We start from the raw sequence: 26,561 nt of genomic DNA, 5'->3' as shown, positions 1-26,561 counted from the left end.
GGTACAGTACTGGTGGGGACGGGTCTGTCACTGTATAACACTGGGGTACAGTACTGGTGGGGACGGGTCTGTCACTGTATAACACTGAGATACAGTACTGGTGGGGACGGGTCTTTCACTGTATAACACTGAGATACAGTACTGGTGGGGACGGGTCTGTCACTTTATAACACTGGGGTACAGTACTGGTGGGGACGGGTCTGTCACTGTATAACACTGAGATACAGTACTGGTGGGGACGGGTCTGTCACTGTATAACACTGGGGTACAGTCCTGGTCGGGACGGGACTTTCACTGCATAACACTGGGGTACAGTACTGGTGGGGACGGGTCTGTCACTGTATAACACTGGGGTACAATCCTGGTGGGGACGGGTCTGTCACTGTATAACACTGGGATACAGTACTGGTGGGGATAGGTCTGTCACTGTATAACACTGGGGTACAGTCCTGGTCTGGACGGGACTTTCACTGCATAACACTGGGGTACAGTCCTGGTGGGGACGGGTCTTTCACTGTATAACACTGGGGTACAGTACTGGTGGGGACGGGTCTGTCACTGTATAACACAGGGGTACAGTACTGGTGGGGACGGGTCTGTCACTGTATAACACTGGGGTACAGTACTGGTGGGGACAGGTCTGTCACTGTATAACACAGGGGTACAGTACTGGTGGGGACGGGTCTGTCACTGTATAACACAGGGGTACAGTACTGGTGGGGACAGGTCTGTCACTGTATAACACTGGGGTACAGTACAGGTGGGGACAGATCTGTCACTGTCTAACACTGGGGTACAGTACTGGTGGGGACGGGTCTGTCACTGTATAACACTGGGATACAGTACTGTTGGGGGCTGGTCTGTCACTGTATAACACTGGGGTACAGTACTGGTGGGGACGGGTCTGTCACTGTATAACACTGGGGTACAGTACTGGTGGGGACGTGTCTGTCACTGTACAACACTGGGGTACAGTACTGGTGGGGACGGGTCTGTCACTGTATAACACTGGGGTACAGTACTGATGGGGACTGGTCTGTCATTGTAACACTGGGGTACAGTACTGGTGGGGACGGGTCTGTCACTATCTAACACTGGGGTACAGTACTGGTGGGGACGGGTCTGTCACTGTATAACACTGGGATACAGTACTGTTGGGGGCTGGTCTGTCACTGTACAACACTGGGGTACAGTACTGGTGGGGACGGGTCTGTCACTGTATAACACTGGGGTACAGTACTGATGGGGACTGGTCTGTCATTGTAACACTGGGGTACAGTACTGGTGGGGACGGGCCTGTCACAGTATAACACTGAGGTACAGTACTGGTGGTGACGGGCCTGTCACTGTATAACACTGGGGTACAGTACTGGTGTGGACGGGTCTGTCACTGACTAACACTGGGGTACAGTACTGGTGGGGACGGGTCTGTCACTGTATAACACTGGGGTACAGTACAGGTGGGGACAGGTCTGTCACTGTCTAACACTGGGGTACAGTACTGGTGGGGACGGGCCTGTCACTGTATAACACTGGGATACAGTACTGATGGGGATGGGTCTGTCACTGTACAACACTGGGGTACAGTACTGGTGGGGACGGGTCTGTCACTGTATAACACTGGGGTACAGTACTGGTGGGGACGGGTCTGTCACTGTATAACACTGGGGTACAGTACTGATGGGGATGGGTCTGTCACTGTATAACACTGGGGTACAGTACTGGTGGGGATAGGTCTGTCACTGTATAACACTGGGATACAGTACTGGTGGGGACGGGTCTGTCACTGTAGAACACTGGGGTAAAGTACTGGTGGGGACGGGTCTTTCACTGTATAACACTGGGATACAGTATTGGTGGGGACGGGTCTGTCAGTGTATAACTGTCGGGTACAGTAGTAGTAGGGACGGATCTGTCACTGTATAACACTGGGGTACAGTACAGATGGGGACGGGTCTGTCACTGTATAACACTGGGGTACAGTACTGGTGGGGATAGGTCTGTCACTGTATAACACTGGGGTACAGAGCTGGTGGGGACGGGTCTGTCACTGTATAACACTGGGGTACAGTACTGGTGGGGACAGGTCTATCAGTGTGCACCACTGGGGTGCAGTACTGGTGGGGACGGGTCTGTCAGTGTATAACTGTGGGGTACAGTACTGGTGGGGACGGATCTGTCACTGTATAACTATGGGGTACAGTACTGGTGGGGACGGGTCTGTCATTATAACACTGGGGTACAGTACAGATGGGGACGGGTCTGTCACTGTATAACACTGGGGTACAGTACTGGTGGGGACGGGTCTGTCACTGTATAACACTGGGGTACAGAACTGGTGGGGACGGGTCTGTCACTGCATAACACTGGGGTACAGTACTGGTGGGGACGGGTCTGTCACTGTATAACACTGGGGTACAGTACTGGTGGGGACGGGTCTGTCACTGTATAACACTAGGGTACAGTACTGGTGGGGACGGGTCTGTCACTGTATAACACTGGGGTACAGTACTGGTGGGGATGGGCCTGTCACTGTATAACACTGGGGTACAGTACTGGTGGGGATGGGTCTGTCACTGTATAACACTGGGGTACAGTACTGGTGGGGACGGGTCTGTCACTGTATAACACTGGGGTACAGTACTGGTGGGGACGGGCCTGTCACAGTATAACACTGGGGTACAGTACAGGTGGGGACGGGTCTGTCACTGTGTAACACTGTGGTACAGTACTGGTGGGGACGGGCCTGTCACTGTATAACACTGGGGTACAGTACTGGTGTGGACGGGTCTGTCACTGTACAACAGTGGGGTACAGTACTGGTGGGGACGGATCTGTCACTGTATAACACTGGGGTACAGTACAGGTGGGGACAGATCTGTCACTGTCTAACACTGGGGTACAGTACTGGTGGGGACGGGTCTGTCACTGTATAACACTGGGGTACAGTACTGGTGGGGACGGGTCTGTCACTGTATAACACTGGGGCACAGTACTGGTGGGGACGGGTCTGTCACTGTATAACACTGGGATAGAGTACTGGTGGGGACGGGTCTGTCACTGTATAACACTGGGGTACAGTACTGGTGGGGACGGGTCTGTCACTGTATAACACTGTGGTACAGTACTGGTGGGGACGGGTCTGTCACTGTATAACACTGGGGTACAGTACTGGTGGGGACGGGTCTGTCACTGTATAACACTGGGGTACAGTACTGGTGGGGACGGGTCTGTCACTGTATAACACTGGGATACAGTACTGGTGGGGGCTGGTCTGTCACTGTACAACACTGGGGTACAGTACTGGTGGGGACGGGTCTGTCACTGTATAACACTGGGGTACAGTACTGATGGGGACTGGTCTGTCATTGTAAAACTGGGGTACAGTACTGGTGGGGACGGGTCTGTCACTGTCTAACACTGAGGTACAGTACTGGTGTGGACGGGTCTGTCACTGTATAACACTGGGGTACAGTACTGGTGGGGACGGGTCTGTCACTGTATAACACTGGGATACAGTACTGGTGGGGACGGGTCTGTCACTGTATAACACTGGGGTACAGTACTGGTGGGGACGGGTCTGTCACTGTACAACACTGGGGTACAGTACTGGTGGGGACGGGTCTGTCACTGTATAACACTGTGGTACAGTACTGGTGGGGACGGGCCTGTCATTGTAACACTGGGGTACAGTACTGGTGGGGACGGGCCTGTCACTGTATAACACTGGGGTACAGTACTGGTGTGGACTGGTCTGTCATTGTAACACTGGGGTACAGTACTGGTGGGGACGGGCCTGTCACTGTATAACACTGGGGTACAGTACTGATGGGGACTGGTCTGTCATTGTAACACTGGGGTACAGTACTGGTGGGGACAGGCCTGTCACTGTATAACACTGGGGTACAGTACTGATGGGGACTGGTCTGTCATTGTAACACTGGGGTACAGTACTGATGGGGACGGGTCTGTCACTGTATAACACTGGGGTCCAGTACTGGTAGGGACGGGTCTGTCATTGTAACACTGGGGTACAGTACAGGTGGGGACGGGTCTGTCACTGTGTAACACTGTGGTACAGTACTGGTGGGGACGGGCCTGTCACTGTATAACACTGGGGTACAGTACTGGTGTGGACGGGTCTGTCACTGTACAACAGTGGGGTACAGTATTGGTGGGGACGGGTCTGTCACTGTATAACACTGGGGTACAGTACAGGTGGGGACAGGTCTGTCACTGTCTAACACTGGGGTACAGTACTGGTGGGGACGGGTCTGTCACTGTATAACACAGGGATACAGTACTGTTCGGGGCTGGTCTGTCACTGTACAACACTGGGGTACAGTACTGGTGGGGACGGGTCTGTCACTGTATAACACTGGGGTACAGTACTGATGGGGACTGGTCTGTCATTGTAACACTGGGGTACAGTACTGGTGGGGACGGGTCTGTCACTGTATAACACTGGGGAACAGTACTGGTGAGGACGGGCCTGTCACTGTATAACACTGGGGTACAGTACTGGTGGGGATGGGTCTGTCACTGTATAACACAGGGGTACAGTACTGGTGGGGACGGGTCTGTCATTGTAACACTGGGGTACAGTACTGGTGGGGACGGGTCTGTCACTGTATAACACTGGGGTACAGTACTGGTGGGGACGGCCCTGTCACTGTATAACACTGGGGTACAGTACTGGTGGGGACGGGTCTGTCACTGTATAACACTGGGGTACAGTACTGGTGGGGATAGGTCTGTCACTGTATAACACTGAGATACAGTACTGGTGGGGACGGGTCTGTCACTGTATAACACTGGGGTACAGTACTGGTGGGGACGGGTCTGTCACTGTATAACACTGAGATACAGTACTGGTGGGGACGGGTCTGTCACTGTATAACACTGAGATACAGTACTGGTGGGGACGGGTCTGTCACTGTATAACACTGGGGTACAGTACTGGTGGGGACGGGTCTGTCACTGTATAACACTGGGGTATAGTACTGGTGGGGACGGGTCTGTCACTGTATAACGCTGGGGTACAGTCCTGGTCGGGACGGGACTTTCACTGCATAACACTGGGGTACAATCCTGGTGGGGACGGGTCTGTCACTGTATAACACTGGGATACAGTACTGGTGGGGATAGGTCTGTCACTGTATAACACTGGGGTACAGTCCTGGTCTGGACGGGACTTTCACTGCATAACACTGGGGTACAGTCCTGGTGGGGATGGGTCTGTCACTGTATAACACTGGGGTACAGTACTGGTGGGGACAGGTCTATCACTGTGCACCATTGGGGTACAGTACTAGTGGGGACGGGTCTTTCACTGTATAACACTGGGGTACAGTACTGGTGGGGACGGGTCTGTCACTGTATAACACAGGGGTACAGTACTGGTGGGGACGGGTCTGTCAGTGTTTAACACAGGGGTACAGTACTGGTGGGGACGGGTCTGTCACTGTATAACACTGGGGTACAGTACTGGTGGGGACGGGTCTGTCACTGTATAACACTGGGGTACAGTACTGGTGGGGATGGGTCTGTCACTGTATAACACTGGGGTACAGTACTGGTGGGGATGGGTCTGTCACTGTATAACAGTGGGATACAGTACTGGTGGGGACGGGTCTGTCACTGTAGAACAGTGGGGGACAGTACTGGTGGGGATGGGTCTGTCACTGTATAACACTGGGTACAGTACCGGTGGGGACAGGTCTGTCACTGTCTAACACTGGGGTACAGTACTGGTGGGGACGGGTCTGTCACTGTATAACACTGGGATACAGTACTGTTGGGGGCTGGTCTGTCACTGTACAACACTGGGGTACAGTACTGGTGGGGACGGGTCTGTCACTGTATAACACTGGGGTACAGTACTGATGGGGACTGGTCTGTCATTGTAACACTGGGGTACAGTACTGGTGGGGACGGGTCTGTCACTGTATAACACTGGGGAACAGTACTGGTGAGGACGGGCCTGTCACTGTATAACACTGGGGTACAGTACTGGTGGGGACAGGTCTGTCACTTTATAACACTGGGGTACAGTACTGGTGGGGATGGGTCTGTCACTGTATAACACTGGGGTACAGTAATGGTGGGGACGGCCCTGTCACTGTATAACACTGGGGTACAGTACTTGTGGGGACGGGTCTGTCACTGTATAACACTGGGGTACAGTACTGGTGGGGATAGGTCTGTCACTGTATAACACTGAGATACAGTACTGGTGGGGACAGGTCTGCCACTGTATAACACTGGGGTACAGTACTGGTGGGGGCGGGTCTGTCACTGTATAACACTGAGATACAGTACTGGTGGGGACGGGTCTGTCACTGTATAACACTGAGATACAGTACTGGTGGGGACGGGTCTGTCACTGTATAACACTGGGGTACAGTACTGGTGGGGACGGGTCTGTCACTGTATAACACTGAGATACAGTACTGGTGGGGACGGGTCTGTCACTGTATAACACTGGGGTACAGTCCTGGTCGGGACGGGACTTTCACTGCATAACACTGGGGTACAGTACTGGTGGGGACGGGTCTGTCACTGTATAACACTGGGATACAATCCTGGTGGGGACGGGTCTGTCACTGTATAACACTGGGATACAGTACTGGTGGGGATAGGTCTGTCATTGTATAACACTGGGGTACAGTCCTGGTCTGGACGGGACTTTCACTGCATAACACTGGGGTACAGTCCTGGTGGGGACGGGTCTTTCACTGTATAACACTGGGGTACAGTACTGGTGGGGACGGGTCTGTCTCTGTATAACACTGGGGTAGAGTACTGGTGGGAATGGGTCTGTCACTGTATACCACTGAGGTACAGTACTGGTGGGGACGGGTCTGTCATTGTATAACACTGGGATACAGTACTGGTGGGGACGTGTCTGTCACTGTCTAACACTGGGGTACAGTACTGGTGGGGACGCGTCTGTCCCTGTATAACACTGGAGTAGAGTACTGGTGGGGACGGGTCTGTCACTGTATAACACTGGGGTACAGTACTGGTGGGGACGGGTCTGTCGCTGTATAATACTGGGGTACAGTACTGGTGGGGACGGGTCTGTCACTGTATTACACTGGGGTACAGTACTGGTGGGGACGGGTCTGTCACTGTATAACACTGGGGTACAGTACTGGTGGGGATGGGTCTGTCACTGTATAACACTGGGGTACAGTACTGGTGGGGACGGGACTGTCTCTGTATAACACTGGGGTACAGTACTGGTGGGGACGGGTCTGTCACTGAAAAACACAGGGGTACAGTACTGGTGGGGACGGGTCTGTCAGTGTATAACACAGGGGTACAGTACTGGTGGGGATGGGTCTGTCACTGTATAACACTGGGATACAGTACTGGTGGGGACGGGTCTGTCACTGTAGAACACTGGGGTACAGTACTGGTGGGGACGGGTCTTTCACTGTATAACACTGGGATACAGTATTGGTGGGGACGGGTCTGTCACTGTATAACACTGGGATACAGTATTGGTGGGGACGGGTCTGTCAGTGTATAACTGTGGGGTACAGTAGTAGTAGGGACGGATCTGTCACTGTATAACACTGGGGTACAGTACAGATGGGGACGGGTCTGTCACTGTATAACACTGGGGTACAGTACTGGTGGGGATCGGTCTGTCACTGTATAACACTGGGGTACAGAACTGGTGGGGACGGGTCTGTCACTGTATAACACTGGGGTACAGTACTGGTGGGGACAGGTCTATCAGTGTGCACCACTGGGGTACAGTACTGGTGGGGACGGGTCTGTCAGTGTATAACTGTGGAGTACAGTACTGGTGGGGACGGATCTGTCACTGTATAACTATGGGGTACAGTACTGGTGGGGACGGGTCTGTCATTATAACACTGGGGTACAGTACAGATGGGGACGGGTCTGTCACTGTATAACACTGGGGTACTGTACTGGTGGGGACGGGTCTGTCACTGTATAACACCGGGGTACAGAACTGGTGGGGACGGGTCTGTCACTGTATAACACTGGGGTACAGTACTGGTGGGGACGGGTCTGTCACTGTATAACACTGGGGTACAGTCCTGGTGGGGACGGGTCTGTCACTGTATAACACTGGGGTACAGTACTGGTGGGGACGGGTCTGTCACTGTATAACACTGGGGTACAGTTCTGGTGGGGATAGGTCAGTCTCTGTATAACACTGGGCTACAGTACAGGTGGGGAGGGGCCTGTCACTGTATAACACTGGGGTACAGTTCTGGTGGGGATGGGTCTGCCACTGTATAACACTGGGGTACAGTACTGGTGGGGACGGGTCTATCACTGTATAACACTGGGGTACAGTACAGGTGGGGACGGGTCTGTCACTGTATAACACTGGGCTACAGTACAGGTGGGGACGGGTCTGTCACTGTATAACACTGGGATACACTACTGGTGGGGACGGGTCTGTCACTGTATAACACTGGGGTACAGTACTGATGGGGACGGGTCTGTCACTGTATAACACTGGGGTACAGTCCTGGTGGGTACGGGTCTGTCACTGTATAAAACTGGGGTACAGTTCTGGTGGGGATGGGTCTGTCACTGTATAACACTGGGATACAGTACTGGTGGGGACGGGTCTGTCACTGTATAACACTGTGGTACAGTCCTGGTGGGGACGGGTCTGTCACTGTATAACACTGGGGTACAGTTCTGGTGGGGATGGATCTGTCACTGTATAACACTGGGATACAGTACTGGTGGGGACGGGTCTGTCACTGTATAACACTGGGGTACAGCACTGGTGGGGACGGGTCTGTCACTGTATAACACTGGGGTACAGTACTGGTGGGGATAGGTCTGTCACTGTCTAACACTGGGGTACAGTACTGGTGGGGACGGGTCTGTCATTGTATAACACTGGGATACAGTACTGGTGGGGACGTGTCTGTCACTGTCTAACACTGGGGTACAGTACTGGTGGGGACGCGTCTGTCCCTGTATAACACTGGGGTAGAGTACTGGTGGGGACGGGTCTGTCACTGTATAACACTGGGGTACAGTACTGGTGGGGACGGGTCTGTCGCTGTATAATACTGGGGTACAGTACTGGTGGGGACGGGTCTGTCACTGTATAACACTGGGGTACAGTACTGGTGGGGATGGGTCTGTCACTGTATAACACTGGGGTACAGTACTGGTGGGGACGGGACTGTCTCTGTATAACACTGGGGTACAGTACTGGTGGGGACGGGTCTGTCACTGTATAACACAGGGGTACAGTACTGGTGGGGACGGGTCTGTCAGTGTATAACACAGGGGTACAGTACTGGTGGGGACGGGTCTGTCACTGTATAACACTGGGGTACAGTACTGGTGGGGACGGGTCTGTCACTGTATAACACTGGGGTACAGTACTGATGGGGATGGGTCTGTCACTGTATAACACTGGGCTACAGTACTGGTGGGGATGGGTCTGTCACTGTATAACACTGGGATACAGTACTGGTGGGGACGGGTCTGTCACTGTAGAACACTGGGGTACAGTACTGGTGGGGACGGGTCTTTCACTGTATAACACTGGGATACAGTATTGGTGGGGACGGGTCTGTCACTGTATAACACTGGGATACAGTATTGGTGGGGACGGGTCTGTCAGTGTATAACTGTGGGGTACAGTAGTAGTAGGGACGGATCTGTCACTGTATAACACTGGGGTACAGTACAGATGGGGACGGGTCTGTCACTGTATAACACTGGGGTACAGTACTGGTGGGGATAGGTCTCTCACTGTATAACACTGGGGTACAGAACTGGTGGGGACGGGTCTGTCACTGTATAACACTGGGGTACAGTACTGGTGGGGACAGGTCTATCAGTGTGCACCACTGGGGTACAGTACTGGTGTGGACGGGTCTGTCAGTGTATAACTGTGGAGTACAGTACTGGTGGGGACGGATCTGTCACTGTATAACTATGGGGTACAGTACTGGTGGGGACGGGTCTGTCATTATAACACTGGGGTACAGTACAGATGGGGACGGGTCTGTCACTGTATAACACTGGGGTACAGAACTGGTGGGGACGGGTCTGTCACTGTATAACACTGGGGTACAGTACTGGTGGGGACGGGTCTGTCACTGTATAACACCGGGGTACAGAACTGGTGGGGACGGGTCTGTCACTGTATAACACTGGGGTACAGTACTGGTGGGGACGGGTCTGTCACTGTATAACACTGGGGTACAGTCCTGGTGGGGACGGGTCTGTCACTGTATAACACTGGGGTACAGTACTGGTGGGGACGGGTCTGTCACTGTATAACACTGGGGTACAGTTCTGGTGGGGATAGGTCAGTCTCTGTATAACACCGGGCTACAGTACAGGTGGGGACGGGCCTGTCACTGTATAACACTGGGGTACAGTTCTGGTGGGGATGGGTCTGTCACTGTATAACACTGGGGTACAGTACTGGTGGGGACGGGTCTGTCACTGTATAACACTGGGGTACAGTACAGGTGGGGACGGGTCTGTCACTGTATAACACTGGGCTACAGTACAGGTGGGGACGGGTCTGTCACTGTATAACACTGGGGTACACTACTGGTGGGGACGGGTCTGTCACTGTATAACACTGGGGTACAGTACTGGTGGGGACGGGTCTGTCACTGTATAACACTGGGGTACAGTCCTGGTGGGTACGGGTCTGTCACTGTATAAAACTGGGGTACAGTTCTGGTGGGGATGGGTCTGTCACTGTATAACACTGGGATACAGTACTGGTGGGGACGGGTCTGTCACTGTATAACACTGTGGTACAGTCCTGGTGGGGACGGGTCTGTCACTGTATAACACTGGGGTACAGTTCTGGTGGGGATGGATCTGTCACTGTATAACACTGGGATACAGTACTGGTGGGGACGGGTCTGTCACTGTATAACACTGGGGTACAGCACTGGTGGGGACGGGTCTGTCACTGTATAACACTGGGGTACAGTACTGGTGGGGATAGGTCTGTCACTGTATAACACTGGGGTACAGAGCTGGTGGGGACGGGTCTGTCACTGTATAACACTGGGGTACAGTACTGGTGGGGACAGGTCTATCAGTGTGCACCACTGGGGTGCAGTACTGGTGGGGACGGGTCTGTCAGTGTATAACTGTGGGGTACAGTACTGGTGGGGACGGATCTGTCACTGTATAACTATGGGGTACAGTACTGGTGGGGACGGGTCTGTCATTATAACACTGGGGTACAGTACAGATGGGGACGGGTCTGTCACTGTATAACACTGGGGTACAGTACTGGTGGGGACGGGTCTGTCACTGTATAACACTGGGGTACAGAACTGGTGGGGACGGGTCTGTCACTGTATAACACTGGGGTACAGTACTGGTGGGGACGGGTCTGTCACTGTATAACACTGGGGTACAGTACTGGTGGGGACGGGTCTGTCACTGTATAACACTAGGGTACAGTACTGGTGGGGACGGGTCTGTCACTGTATAACACTGGGGTACAGTACTGGTGGGGATGGGCCTGTCACTGTATAACACTGGGGTACAGTACTGGTGGGGATGGGTCTGTCACTGTATAACACTGGGGTACAGTACTGGTGGGGACGGGTCTGTCACTGTATAACACTGGGGTACAGTACTGGTGGGGACGGGCCTGTCACAGTATAACACTGGGGTACAGTACAGGTGGGGACGGGTCTGTCACTGTGTAACACTGTGGTACAGTACTGGTGGGGACGGGCCTGTCACTGTATAACACTGGGGTACAGTACTGGTGTGGACGGGTCTTTCACTGTACAACAGTGGGGTACAGCACTGGTGGGGACGGGTCTGTCACTGTATAACACTGGGGTACAGTACAGGTGGGGACAGATCTGTCACTGTCTAACACTGGGGTACAGTACTGGTGGGGACGGGTCTGTCACTGTATAACACTGGGGTACAGTACTGGTGGGGACGGGTCTGTCACTGTATAACACTGGGGTACAGTACTGGTGGGGACGGGTCTGTCACTGTATAACACTGGGATACAGTACTGGTGGGGACGGGTCTGTCACTGTATAACACTGGGGTACAGTACTGGTGGGGACGGGTCTGTCACTGTATAACACTGTGGTACAGTACTGGTGGGGACGGGTCTGTCACTGTATAACACTGGGGTACAGTACTGGTGGGGACGGGTCTGTCACTGTATAACACTGGGGTACAGTACTGGTGGGGACGGGTCTGTCACTGTATAACACTGGGATACAGTACTGGTGGGGGCTGGTCTGTCACTGTACAACACTGGGGTACAGTACTGGTGGGGACGGGTCTGTCACTGTATAACACTGGGGTACAGTACTGATGGGGACGGGTCTGTCACTGTATAACACTGGGATACAGTACTGTTGGGGGCTGGTCTGTCACTGTACAACACTGGGGTACAGTACTGGTGGGGACGGGTCTGTCACTGTAAAACTGGGGTACAGTACTGGTGGGGACGGGTCTGTCACTGTCTAACACTGGCGTACAGTACTGGTGGGGACGGGTCTGTCACTGTATAACACTGGGATACAGGACTGTTGGGGGCTGGTCTGTCACTGTACAACACTGGGGTACAGTACTGGTGGGGACGGGTCTGTCACTGTACAACACTGGGGTACAGTACTGGTGGGGACGGGTCTGTCACTGTATAACACTGTGGTACAGTACTGGTGGGGACGGGCCTGTCATTGTAACACTGGGGTACAGTACTGGTGGGGACGGGCCTGTCACTGTATAACACTGGGGTACAGTACTGGTGTGGACTGGTCTGTCATTGTAACACTGGGGTACAGTACTGGTGGGGACGGGCCTGTCACTGTATAACACTGGGGTACAGTACTGATGGGGACTGGTCTGTCATTGTAACACTGGGGTACAGTACTGATGGGGACGGGTCTGTCACTGTATAACACTGGGGTACAGTACTGGTAGGGACGGGTCTGTCATTGTAACACTGGGGTACAGTACAGGTGGGGACGGGTCTGTCACTGTGTAACACTGTGGTACAGTACTGGTGGGGACGGGCCTGTCACTGTATAACACTGGGGTACAGTACTGGTGTGGACGGGTCTGTCACTGTACAACAGTGGGGTACAGTATTGGTGGGGACGGGTCTGTCACTGTATAATACTGGGGTACAGTACAGGTGGGGATAGGTCTGTCATTGTCTAACACTGGGGTACAGTACTGGTGGGGACGGGTCTGTCACTGTATAACACTGGGATACAGTACTGTTGGGGGCTGGTCTGTCACTGTACAACACTGGGGTACAGTACTGGTGGGGACGGGTCTGTCACTGTATAACACTGGGGTACAGTACTGATGGGGACTGGTCTGTCACTGTATAACACTGGGGTACAGTACTGGTGGGGACGGGTCTGTCACTGTATAACACTGGGGTACAGTCCTGGTGGGGACGGGTCTGTCACTGTATAACACTGGGGTACAGTACTGGTGGGGACGGGTCTGTCACTGTATAACACTGGGGTACAGTTCTGGTGGGGATAGGTCAGTCTCTGTATAACACTGGGCTACAGTACAGGTGGGGAGGGGCCTGTCACTGTATAACACTGGGGTACAGTTCTGGTGGGGATGGGTCTGCCACTGTATAACACTGGGGTACAGTACTGGTGGGGACGGGTCTATCACTGTATAACACTGGGGTATAGTACAGGTGGGGACGGGTCTGTCACTGTATAACACTGGGCTACAGTACAGGTGGGGACGGGTCTGTCACTGTATAACACTGGGGTACACTACTGGTGGGGACGGGTCTGTCACTGTATAACACTGGGGTACAGTACTGATGGGGACGGGTCTGTCACTGTATAACACTGGGGTACAGTCCTGGTGGGTACGGGTCTGTCACTGTATAAAACTGGGGTACAGTTCTGGTGGGGATGGGTCTGTCACTGTATAACACTGGGATACAGTACTGGTGGGGACGGGTCTGTCACTGTATAACACTGTGGTACAGTCCTGGTGGGGACGGGTCTGTCACTGTATAACACTGGGGTACAGTTCTGGTGGGGATGGATCTGTCACTGTATAACACTGGGATACAGTACTGGTGGGGACGGGTCTGTCACTGTATAACACTGGGGTACAGCACTGGTGGGGACGGGTCTGTCACTGTATAACACTGGGGTACAGTACTGGTGGGGATAGGTCTGTCACTGTCTAACACTGGGGTACAGTACTGGTGGGGACGGGTCTGTCATTGTATAACACTGGGATACAGTACTGGTGGGGACGTGTCTGTCACTGTCTAACACTGGGGTACAGTACTGGTGGGGACGCGTCTGTCCCTGTATAACACTGGGGTAGAGTACTGGTGGGGACGGGTCTGTCACTGTATAACACTGGGGTACAGTACTGGTGGGGACGGGTCTGTCGCTGTATAATACTGGGGTACAGTACTGGTGGGGACGGGTCTGTCACTGTATAACACTGGGGTACAGTACTGGTGGGGATGGGTCTGTCACTGTATAACACTGGGGTACAGTACTGGTGGGGACGGGACTGTCTCTGTATAACACTGGGGTACAGTACTGGTGGGGACGGGTCTGTCACTGTATAACACAGGGGTACAGTACTGGTGGGGACGGGTCTGTCAGTGTATAACACAGGGGTACAGTACTGGTGGGGACGTGTCTGTCACTGTATAACACTGGGGTACAGTACTGGTGGGGACGGGTCTGTCACTGTATAACACTGGGGTACAGTACTGATGGGGATGGGTCTGTCACTGTATAACACTGGGCTACAGTACTGGTGGGGATGGGTCTGTCACTGTATAACACTGGGATACAGTACTGGTGGGGACGGGTCTGTCACTGTAGAACACTGGGGTACAGTACTGGTGGGGACGGGTCTTTCACTGTATAACACTGGGATACAGTATTGGTGGGGACGGGTCTGTCACTGTATAACACTGGGATACAGTATTGGTGGGGACGGGTCTGTCAGTGTATAACTGTGGGGTACAGTAGTAGTAGGGACGGATCTGTCACTGTATAACACTGGGGTACAGTACAGATGGGGACGGGTCTGTCACTGTATAACACTGGGGTACAGTACTGGTGGGGATAGGTCTCTCACTGTATAACACTGGGGTACAGAACTGGTGGGGACGGGTCTGTCACTGTATAACACTGGGGTACAGTACTGGTGGGGACAGGTCTATCAGTGTGCACCACTGGGGTACAGTACTGGTGTGGACGGGTCTGTCAGTGTATAACTGTGGAGTACAGTACTGGTGGGGACGGATCTGTCACTGTATAACTATGGGGTACAGTACTGGTGGGGACGGGTCTGTCATTATAACACTGGGGTACAGTACAGATGGGGACGGGTCTGTCACTGTATAACACTGGGGTACTGTACTGGTGGGGACGGGTCTGTCACTGTATAACACCGGGGTACAGAACTGGTGGGGACGGGTCTGTCACTGTATAACACTGGGGTACAGTACTGGTGGGGACGGGTCTGTCACTGTATAACACTGGGGTACAGTCCTGGTGGGGACGGGTCTGTCACTGTATAACACTGGGGTACAGTACTGGTGGGGACGGGTCTGTCACTGTATAACACTGGGGTACAGTTCTGGTGGGGATAGGTCAGTCTCTGTATAACACCGGGCTACAGTACAGGTGGGGACGGGCCTGTCACTGTATAACACTGGGGTACAGTTCTGGTGGGGATGGGTCTGTCACTGTATAACACTGGGGTACAGTACTGGTGGGGACGGGTCTGTCACTGTATAACACTGGGGTACAGTACAGGTGGGGACGGGTCTGTCACTGTATAACACTGGGCTACAGTACAGTTGGGGACGGGTCTGTCACTGTATAACACTGGGGTACACTACTGGTGGGGACGGGTCTGTCACTGTATAACACTGGGGTACAGTACTGGTGGGGACGGGTCTGTCACTGTATAACACTGGGGTACAGTCCTGGTGGGTACGGGTCTGTCACTGTATAAAACTGGGGTACAGTTCTGGTGGGGATGGGTCTGTCACTGTATAACACTGGGATACAGTACTGGTGGGGACGGGTCTGTCACTGTATAACACTGTGGTACAGTCCTGGTGGGGACGGGTCTGTCACTGTATAACACTGGGGTACAGTTCTGGTGGGGATGGATCTGTCACTGTATAACACTGGGATACAGTACTGGTGGGGACGGGTCTGTCACTGTATAACACTGGGGTACAGCACTGGTGGGGACGGGTCTGTCACTGTATAACACTGGGGTACAGTACTGGTGGGGATAGGTCTGTCACAGTATAACACTGGGGTACAGAGCTGGTGGGGACGGGTCTGTCACTGTATAACACTGGGGTACAGTACTGGTGGGGACAGGTCTATCAGTGTGCACCACTGGGGTGCAGTACTGGTGGGGACGGGTCTGTCAGTGTATAACTGTGGGGTACAGTACTGGTGGGGACGGATCTGTCACTGTATAACTATGGGGTACAGTACTGGTGGGGACGGGTCTGTCATTATAACACTGGGGTACAGTACAGATGGGGACGGGTCTGTCACTGTATAACACTGGGGTACAGTACTGGTGGGGACGGGTCTGTCACTGTATAACACTGGGGTACAGAACTGGTGGGGACGGGTCTGTCACTGTATAACACTGGGGTACAGTACTGGTGGGGACGGGTCTGTCACTGTATAACACTGGGGTACAGTACTGGTGGGGACGGGTCTGTCACTGTATAACACTAGGGTACAGTACTGGTGGGGACGGGTCTGTCACTGTATAACACTGGGGTACAGTACTGGTGGGGATGGGCCTGTCACTGTATAACACTGGGGTACAGTACTGGTGGGGATGGGTCTGTCACTGTATAACACTGGGGTACAGTACTGGTGGGGACGGGTCTGTCACTGTATAACACTGGGGTACAGTACTGGTGGGGACGGGCCTGTCACAGTATAACACTGGGGTACAGTACAGGTGGGGACGGGTCTGTCACTGTGTAACACTGTGGTACAGTACTGGTGGGGACGGGCCTGTCACTGTATAACACTGGGGTACAGTACTGGTGTGGACGGGTCTTTCACTGTACAACAGTGGGGTACAGTACTGGTGGGGACGGGTCTGTCACTGTATAACACTGGGGTACAGTACAGGTGGGGACAGATCTGTCACTGTCTAACACTGGGGTACAGTACTGGTGGGGACGGGTCTGTCACTGTATAACACTGGGGTACAGTACTGGTGGGGACGGGTCTGTCACTGTATAACACTGGGGTACAGTACTGGTGGGGACGGGTCTGTCACTGTATAACACTGGGATACAGTACTGGTGGGGACGGGTCTGTCACTGTATAACACTGGGGTACAGTACTGGTGGGGACGGGTCTGTCACTGTATAACACTGTGGTACAGTACTGGTGGGGACGGGTCTGTCACTGTATAACACTGGGGTACAGTACTGGTGGGGACGGGTCTGTCACTGTATAACACTGGGGTACAGTACTGGTGGGGACGGGTCTGTCACTGTATAACACTGGGATACAGTACTGGTGGGGGCTGGTCTGTCACTGTACAACACTGGGGTACAGTACTGGTGGGGACGGGTCTGTCACTGTATAACACTGGGGTACAGTACTGATGGGGACGGGTCTGTCACTGTATAACACTGGGATACAGTACTGTTGGGGGCTGGTCTGTCACTGTACAACACTGGGGTACAGTACTGGTGGGGACGGGTCTGTCACTGTAAAACTGGGGTACAGTACTGGTGGGGACGGGTCTGTCACTGTCTAACACTGGGGTACAGTACTGGTGGGGACGGGTCTGTCACTGTATAACACTGGGATACAGGACTGTTGGGGGCTGGTCTGTCACTGTACAACACTGGGGTACAGTACTGGTGGGGACGGGTCTGTCACTGTACAACACTGGGGTACAGTACTGGTGGGGACGGGTCTGTCACTGTATAACACTGTGGTACAGTACTGGTGGGGACGGGCCTGTCATTGTAACACTGGGGTACAGTACTGGTGGGGACGGGCCTGTCACTGTATAACACTGGGGTACAGTACTGGTGTGGACTGGTCTGTCATTGTAACACTGGGGTACAGTACTGGTGGGGACGGGCCTGTCACTGTATAACACTGGGGTACAGTACTGATGGGGACTGGTCTGTCATTGTAACACTGGGGTACAGTACTGATGGGGACGGGTCTGTCACTGTATAACACTGGGGTACAGTACTGGTAGGGACGGGTCTGTCATTGTAACACTGGGGTACAGTACAGGTGGGGACGGGTCTGTCACTGTGTAACACTGTGGTACAGTACTGGTGGGGACGGGCCTGTCACTGTATAACACTGGGGTACAGTACTGGTGTGGACGGGTCTGTCACTGTACAACAGTGGGGTACAGTATTGGTGGGGACGGGTCTGTCACTGTATAATACTGGGGTACAGTACAGGTGGGGATAGGTCTGTCATTGTCTAACACTGGGGTACAGTACTGGTGGGGACGGGTCTGTCACTGTATAACACTGGGATACAGTACTGTTGGGGGCTGGTCTGTCACTGTACAACACTGGGGTACAGTACTGGTGGGGACGGGTCTGTCACTGTATAACACTGGGGTACAGTACTGATGGGGACTGGTCTGTCATTGTAACACTGGGGTACAGTACTGGTGGGGACGGGTCTGTCACTGTATAACACTGGGGAACAGTACTGGTGAGGACGGGCCTGTCACTGTATAACACTGGGGTACAGTACTGGTGGGGATGGGTCTGTCACTGTATAACACAGGGGTACAGTACTGGTGGGGACGGGTCTGTCATTGTAACACTGGGGTACAGTACTGGTGGGGACGGGTCTGTCACTGTATAACACTGGGGTACAGTACTGGTGGGGAGGGCCCTGTCACTGTATAACACTGGGGTACAGTACTGGTGGGGACGGGTCTGTCACTGTATAACACTGGGGTACAGTACTGGTGGGGATAGGTCTGTCACTGTATAACACTGAGATACAGTACTGGTGGGGACGGGTCTGTCACTGTATAACACTGGGGTACAGTACTGGTGGGGACGGGTCTGTCACTGTATAACACGGAGATACAGTACTGGTGGGGACGGGTCTGTCACTGTATAACACTGAGATACAGTACTGGTGGGGACGGGTCTGTCACTGTATAACACTGGGGTACAGTACTGGTGGGGACGGGTCTGTCACTGTATAACACTGAGATACAGTACTGGTGGGGACGGGTCTGTCACTGTATAACGCTGGGGTACAGTCCTGGTCGGGACGGGACTTTCACTGCATAACACTGGGGTACAATCCTGGTGGGGACGGGTCTGTCACTGTATAACACTGGGATACAGTACTGGTGGGGATAGGTCTGTCACTGTATAACACAGGGGTACAGTCCTGGTCTGGACGGGACTTTCACTGCATAACACTGGGGTACAGTCCTGGTGGGGATGGGTCTGTCACTGTATAACAATGGGGTACAGTACTGGTGGGGACAGGTCTTTCACTGTATAACACTGGGGTACAGTACTGGTGGGGACGGGTCTGTCACTGTATAACACAGGGGTACAGTACTGGTGGGGACGGGTCTGTCAGTGTTTAACACAGGGGTACAGTACTGGTGGGGACGGGTCTGTCACTGTATAACACTGGGGTACAGTACTGGTGGGGACGGGTCTGTCACTGTATAACACTGGGGTACAGTACTGGTGGGGATGGGTCTGTCACTGTATAACACTGGGGTACAGTACTGGTGGGGATGGGTCTGTCACTGTATAACAGTGGGATACAGTACTGGTGGGGACGGGTCTGTCACTGTAGAACAGTGGGGGACAGTACTGGTGGGGATGGGTCTGTCACTGTATAACACTGGGGTACAGTACTGGTGGGGACGGGTCTGTCACTGTATAACACTGGGATACAGTACTGTTGGGGGCTGGTCTGTCACTGTACAACACTGGGGTACAGAACTGGTGGGGACGGGTCTGTCACTGTATAACACTGGGGTACAGTACTGATGGGGACTGGTCTGTCATTGTAACACGGGGGTACAGTACTGGTGGGGACGGGTCTGTCACTGTATAACACTGGGGAACAGTACTGGTGAGGACGGGCCTGTCACTGTATAACACTGGGGTACAGTACTGGTGGGGACGGGTCTGTCACTTTATAACACTGGGGTACAGTACTGGTGGGGATGGGTCTGTCACTGTATAACACTGGGGTACAGTACTGGTGGGGACGGGTCTGTCATTGTAACACTGGGGTACAGTACTGGTGGGGACGGGTCTGTCATTGTATAACACTGGGGTACAGTACTGGTGGGGACGGCCCTGTCACTGTATAACACTGGGGTACAGTACTGGTGGGGACGGGTCTGTCACTGTATAACACTGGGGTACAGTACTGGTGGGGATAGGTCTGTCACTGTATAACACTGAGATACAGTACTGGTGGGGACAGGTCTGCCACTGTATAACACTGGGGTACAGTACTGGTGGGGACGGGTCTGTCACTGTATAACACTGAGATACAGTACTGGTGGGGACGGGTCTGTCACTGTATAACACTGAGATACAGTACTGGTGGGGACGGGTCTGTCACTGTATAACACTGAGATACAGTACTGGTGGGGATAGGTCTGTCACTGTATAACACTGGGGTACAGTCCTGGTCTGGACGGGACTTTCACTGCATAACACTGGGGTACAGTACTGGTGGGGACGGGTCTGTCACTGTATAACACTGGGGTACAATCCTGGTGGGGACGGGTCTGTCACTGTATAACACTGGGATACAGTACTGGTGGGGATAGGTCTGTCACTGTATAACACTGGGGTACAGTCCTGGTCTGGACGGGACTTTCACTGCATAACACTGGGGTACAGTCCTGGTGGGGACGGGTCTTTCATTGTATAACACTGGGGTACAGTACTGGTGGGGACGGGTCTGTCTCTGTATAACACTGGGGTAGAGTACTGGTGGGAATGGGTCTGTCACTGTATACCACTGGGGTACAGTACTGGTGGGGACGGGTCTGTCATTGTATAACACTGGGATACAGCACTGGTGGGGACGTGTCTGTCACTGTCTAACACTGGGGTACAGTACTGGTGGGGACGGGTCTGTCCCTGTATAACACTGGGGTAGAGTACTGGTGGGGACGGGTCTGTCACTGTATAACACTGGGGTACAGTACTGGTGGGGACGGCTCTGTCGCTGTATAATACTGGGGTACAGTACTGGTGGGGACGGGTCTGTCACTGTATTACACTGGGGTACAGTACTGGTGGGGACGGGTCTGTCACTGTATAACACTGTGGTACAGTACTGGTGGGGATGGGTCTGTCACTGTATAACACTGGGGTACAGTACTGGTGGGGACGGGTCTGTCTCTGTATAACACTGGGGTACAGTACTGGTGGGGACGGGTCTGTCACTGTATAACACAGGGGTACAGTACTGGTGGGGACGGGTCTGTCAGTGTATAACACAGGGGTACAGTACTGGTGGGGACGGGTCTGTCACTGTATAACACTGGGGTACAGTACTGGTGGGGACGGGTCTGTCACTGTATAACACTGGGGTACAGTACTGATGGGGATGGGTCTGTCACTGTATAACACTGGGGTACAGTACTGGTGGGGATGGGTCTGTCACTGTATAACACTGGGATACAGTACTGGTGGGGACGGGTCTGTCACTGTAGAACACTGGGGTACAGTACTGGTGGGGACGGGTCTTTCACTGTATAACACTGGGATACAGTATTGGTGGGGACGGGTCTGTCACTGTATAACACTGGGATACAGTATTGGTGGGGACGGGTCTGTCAGTGTATAACTGTGGGGTACAGTAGTAGTAGGGACGGATCTGTCACTGTATAACACTGGGGTACAGTACAGATGGGGACGGGTCTGTCACTGTATAACACTGGGGTACAGTACTGGTGGGGATAGGTCTGTCACTGTATAACACTGGGGTACAGAACTGGTGGGGACGGGTCTGTCACTGTATAACACTGGGGTACAGTACTGGTGGGGACAGGTCTATCAGTGTGCACCACTGGGGTACAGTACTGGTGGGGACGGGTCTGTCAGTGTATAACTGTGGAGTACAGTACTGGTGGGGACGGATCTGTCACTGTATAACTATGGGGTACAGTACTGGTGGGGACGGGTCTGTCATTATAACACTGGGGTACAGTACAGATGGGGACGGGTCTGTCACTGTATGACACTGGGATACAGTACTGGTGGGGACGGGTCTGTCACTGTATAACACTGGGGTACAGTATTGGTGGGGACGGGTCTGTCACTGTATAACACTGGGGTACAGTACTGGTGGGGACAGGTCTGTCACTGTATAACACCGGGGTATAGAACTGGTGGGGACGGGTCTGTCACTGTATAACACTGGGGTACAGTACTGGTGGGGACGGGTCTGTCACTGTATAACACTGGGGTACAGTCCTGGTGGGGACGGGTCTGTCACTGTATAACACTGGGGTACAGTACGGGTGGGGACGGGTCTGTCACTGTATAACACTTGGGTACAGTTCTGGTGGGGATAGGTCAGTCTCTGTATAACACTGGGCTACAGTACAGGTGGGGACGGGCCTGTCACTGTATAACACTGGGCTACAGTTCTGGTGGGGATGGGTCTGTCACTGTATAACACTGGGGTACAGTACTGGTGGGGACGGGTCTGTCACTGTATAACACTGGGGTACAGTACAGGTGGGGACGGGTCTGTCACTGTATAACACTGGGCTACAGTACAGGTGGGGACGGGTCTGTCACTGTATAACACTGGGGTACACTACTGGTGGGGACGGGTCTGTCACTGTATAACACTGGGGTACAGTACTGGTGGGGACGGGTCTGTCACTGTATAACACTGGGGTACAGTCCTGGTGGGTACGGGTCTGTCACTGTATAAAACTGGGGTACAGTTCTGGTGGGGATGGGTCTGTCACTGTATAACACTGGGATACAGTACTGGTGGGGACGGGTCTGTCACTGTATAACACTGTGGTACAGTCCTGGTGGGGACGGGTCTGTCACTGTATAACACTGGGGTACAGTTCTGGTGGGGATGGATCTGTCACTGTATAACACTGGGATACAGTACTGGTGGGGACGGGTCTGTCACTGTATAACACTGGGGTACAGCACTGGTGGGGACGGGTCTGTCACTGTATAACACTGGGGTACAGTACTCGTCGGGACGGGACTTTCACTGCATAACACTGGGGTACAGTACTGTTGGGGACGGGTCTGTCGCTGTATCACACTGGGGTAGAGTACTGGTGGGGACGGGTCTGTCACTGTATAACACTGGGGTACAGTACTGGTGGGGACGGGTCCGTCACTGTATAACACTGGGGTACAGTACTGGTGGGGACAGGTCTATCACTGTGCACCACTGGGGTACAGTACTGGTGAGGACGGGTCTTTCACTGTATAACACTGGGGTACAGTACTGGTGGGGAGGGGTCTGTCACTGTATAACACTGGGGTACAGTACTGGTGGGGACGGGTCTGTCACTGTATAACACTGGGATACAGTATTGGTGGGGACGGGTCTGTCAGTGTATAACTGTGGGGTACAGTAGTGGTGGGGACGGATCTGTCACTGTATAACACTGGGGTACAGTACTGGTGGGGACAGGTCTATCAGTGTATAACACTGGGGTACAGGACTGGTGGGGACGGGTCTGTCACTGAAAAACACTGGGATACAGTACTGGTGGGGACGGGTCTGTCACTGTTTAACACTGTGGTACAGTACTGGTGGGGATGGGTCTGTCACTGTATATCACTGGGGTAAAGTACTGTTGGGGATTGGTCAGTCACTGTATAACACTGGGGTACAGTACTGGTGGGGACGGGTCTGTCACTGTATAACACTGGGGTACAGTACTGGTGGGGACGGGCCTGTCACTGTATAACACTGGGGTACAGTGCTGGTGGGGACGGGTCTGTCACTGTGCAACACTGGGGTACAGTACTGATAGGGTCGGGTCTGTCACTGTATAACACTGGGGTACAGTACTGGTGGGGAGGGATCTGTCACTGTATAACACTGGGATACAGTACTGGTGGGGACGGGTCTGTCACTGTATAACACTGGGGTACAGTACTGGTGGGGACGGGTCTGTCACTGTATAACACTGGGATACAGTACTGGTGGGGACGGGCCTGTCACTGTATAACACTGGGGTACAGTACTGGTGGGGACGGGTCTGTCACTGTATAACACTGGGATACAGTACTGGTGGGGACGGGTCTGTCACTGTATAACACTGGGGTACAGTACTGGTGGGGACGGGTCTGTCACTGTATAACACTGGGTACAGTACTGGTGGGGACGGGTCTGTCACTGTATAACACTGGGGTACAGTACTGGTGAGGACGGGTCTGTCACTGTATAACAAGGGGGGACAGTACTGGTGGGGACGGGTCTGTCACTGTATAACACTGGGGTACAGTACTGGTGGGGACGGGTCTGTCACTGTATAACACTGGGGTACTGTACTGGTGGGGACGGGTCTGTCACTGTATAACACTGGGGTACAGTATTGGTGGGGACGGGTCTGTCACTGTATAACACTGGGGTACAGTACTGGTGGGGACGGGTCTGTCACTGTATAACACTGGGGTACAGTACTGGTGGGGACGGGTCTGTCACTGTATAACACTGGGATACAGTACTGGTGGGGACGGGTCTGTCACTGTATAACACTGGGGTACAGTACTGGTGGGGATGGGTCTGTCACTGTATAACACTGGGGTACAGTACTGGTGGGGACGGGTCTGTCACTGTATAACACTGGGGTACAGTACTGGTGGGGACGGGTCTGTCACTGTATAACACTGGGGTACAGTACTGGTGGGAACGGGTCTGTCACTGTATAACTCTGGGGTACAGTACTGGTGGGGATGGGTCTGTCACTTCAATTGCTGTCCCCTGATTAGCCACTCTCCTGCCAACTGTCCCCAGTACCCAAGTCCTCACTGATTTTGCAAACCTCGATTAAATCTCCCGCTTCACCTTTGTGGTTGCTGGAGAAGAAAGGCCGATTGTCCAATCCCTCGCTCTGCCTCACAGAGTGGCATGCCTCAACCTTCTGCGAGCGCTGTGATCAAACCCCCCTCTCCATCGTGTCCGAGGGCCTTTGATGCTGTTCGGGTCAGCGTGACGCCCTAGCCCGTGGGGCCCGCTAGACACCGCGCAGAGCCAAGAGGAAGTCTTACCGTTGTTGGACTTGAGGTCGCGGTGAATGACGGGCACGATGGCGCCGTCGTGGAGGTACTGCATGCCCTTGCCAATCTGCACCGCCCAGTTGACCAGCACGTGCGGCGGGATCCGGCGGCCGGCCAGCGCCCGGTTGAGGGGTCCTCCGGAGGCGTACTCGATGATCAGGCAGAGGTTGGGCTCCTGTAGACACACCCCCAGCAGGGCGATGATGTTGGGGTGGCCCAGCATGGCGAAGAGGCGGGCCTCCTGCTTGACGTTCTGCGCCGTGGCGCTGATGTCCTCGTCGGGATCCTGTCGGGCCGCCTTCACCGCCACCAGCTGCCCCTTCCAGGTGCCCCGGTAGACCTTGCCGAAGCCCCCCACCCCGATCACCTCCTGGAGGGTGAGCTCCCGGAAGGGCACCTCGGCCGGGCTGGCCAGCTCCTCGGGCCCGACCTCCGGCAGCTTGGCGTAGCCCCCCGGCGGCTTGAGGGAGACATAGTTGGAGGGGAAGATGCCCACCTTGTTGTGGAGTTTCCCTGCCCACCAGCCCTCGTCGCCCGAGATGGCCGAGTCCCTGGACAGCACCTCCACCAGGTCCCCCTTGTGCAGGGTCAGCTCGTCCTTGCAGTGGGCTTCGTAGTCAAACAGGGCCGTCCAGACAGGGTTGGCGTAGGCGCTCCCGGCCCCGTGGGGGTGGCTCGAGCCCCAGGAGCTCAGGGAACCCCTGCTGAAGAGGTTTTTCCAATGCGGTTCCACCATGGCGCCCCCGGACAACGTGCCCCTTCCCGCTTCACCTGGGCAGCAACATCGCTGTCCAAATCCGGGGAACCAAACTGGTCCTGACCGAGAGTTATCGGGGTGGGCACAGTAACAAGTTTGACAACACCGGGCTTCGTTTCGAATCGCTAGCTTTCGGAGCGCAGCTCCTTCCTCGGGCAAGTGAAGAGGTGGGTTCCACAAACACAGCATATACGGACAAAGTCAATGATGCAAGATGATACCTTGAATGGGAGTCTTTGCAGGTAATTAAGTCTTTACAGGTCCAGACAGTCCGATTGAAGAGCGGGATAATCACAGGTTAAAGAGGTGTGAATTGCCCATTTCTGGGCAACACTGAAGAGGACTTTGGCGATCCGTAGAGCTCCCCCAATGGGCACCAAGTTACAATCCTGCCCGGGGTTGGGGGCGAGGAAGAGAAATTCTTTTTTCTTTTAAAAGTGTCTCTCTCCCTCTGCTCTAGTTCCCTGTTAAAAAAAAAATCCAGCCCAAACT

At 53.8% G+C, this 26,561-nt stretch overlaps 1 protein-coding gene across 2 annotated transcripts in view; it reads right to left on the bottom strand.

The window, feature by feature from the left end:
* LOC140399910 (mitogen-activated protein kinase kinase kinase 11-like) overlaps positions 1 to 26,561 on the bottom strand; it is a 108,177-nt gene that overhangs the window by 80,960 nt on the left and 656 nt on the right. For both annotated transcript variants that reach the window (XM_072489390.1, XM_072489389.1), the window contains exon 1: positions 25,304 to 26,561. This exon is cut by the window's right edge. In XM_072489390.1, coding sequence (XP_072345491.1) covers positions 25,304 to 26,258 — 955 coding nt within the window. In that variant the 5' untranslated portion in view covers positions 26,259 to 26,561. The remainder of the gene's footprint in view (positions 1 to 25,303) is intronic.

The sequence above is a fragment of the Scyliorhinus torazame genome, chromosome 24 (assembly GCF_047496885.1).
Source record: "Scyliorhinus torazame isolate Kashiwa2021f chromosome 24, sScyTor2.1, whole genome shotgun sequence".
Classification (NCBI taxonomy): domain Eukaryota; kingdom Metazoa; phylum Chordata; class Chondrichthyes; order Carcharhiniformes; family Scyliorhinidae; genus Scyliorhinus; species Scyliorhinus torazame.
The sequence above is the reverse complement of the archived record's forward strand: the minus strand, read 5'-3'. Positions and strand labels throughout refer to the sequence as shown.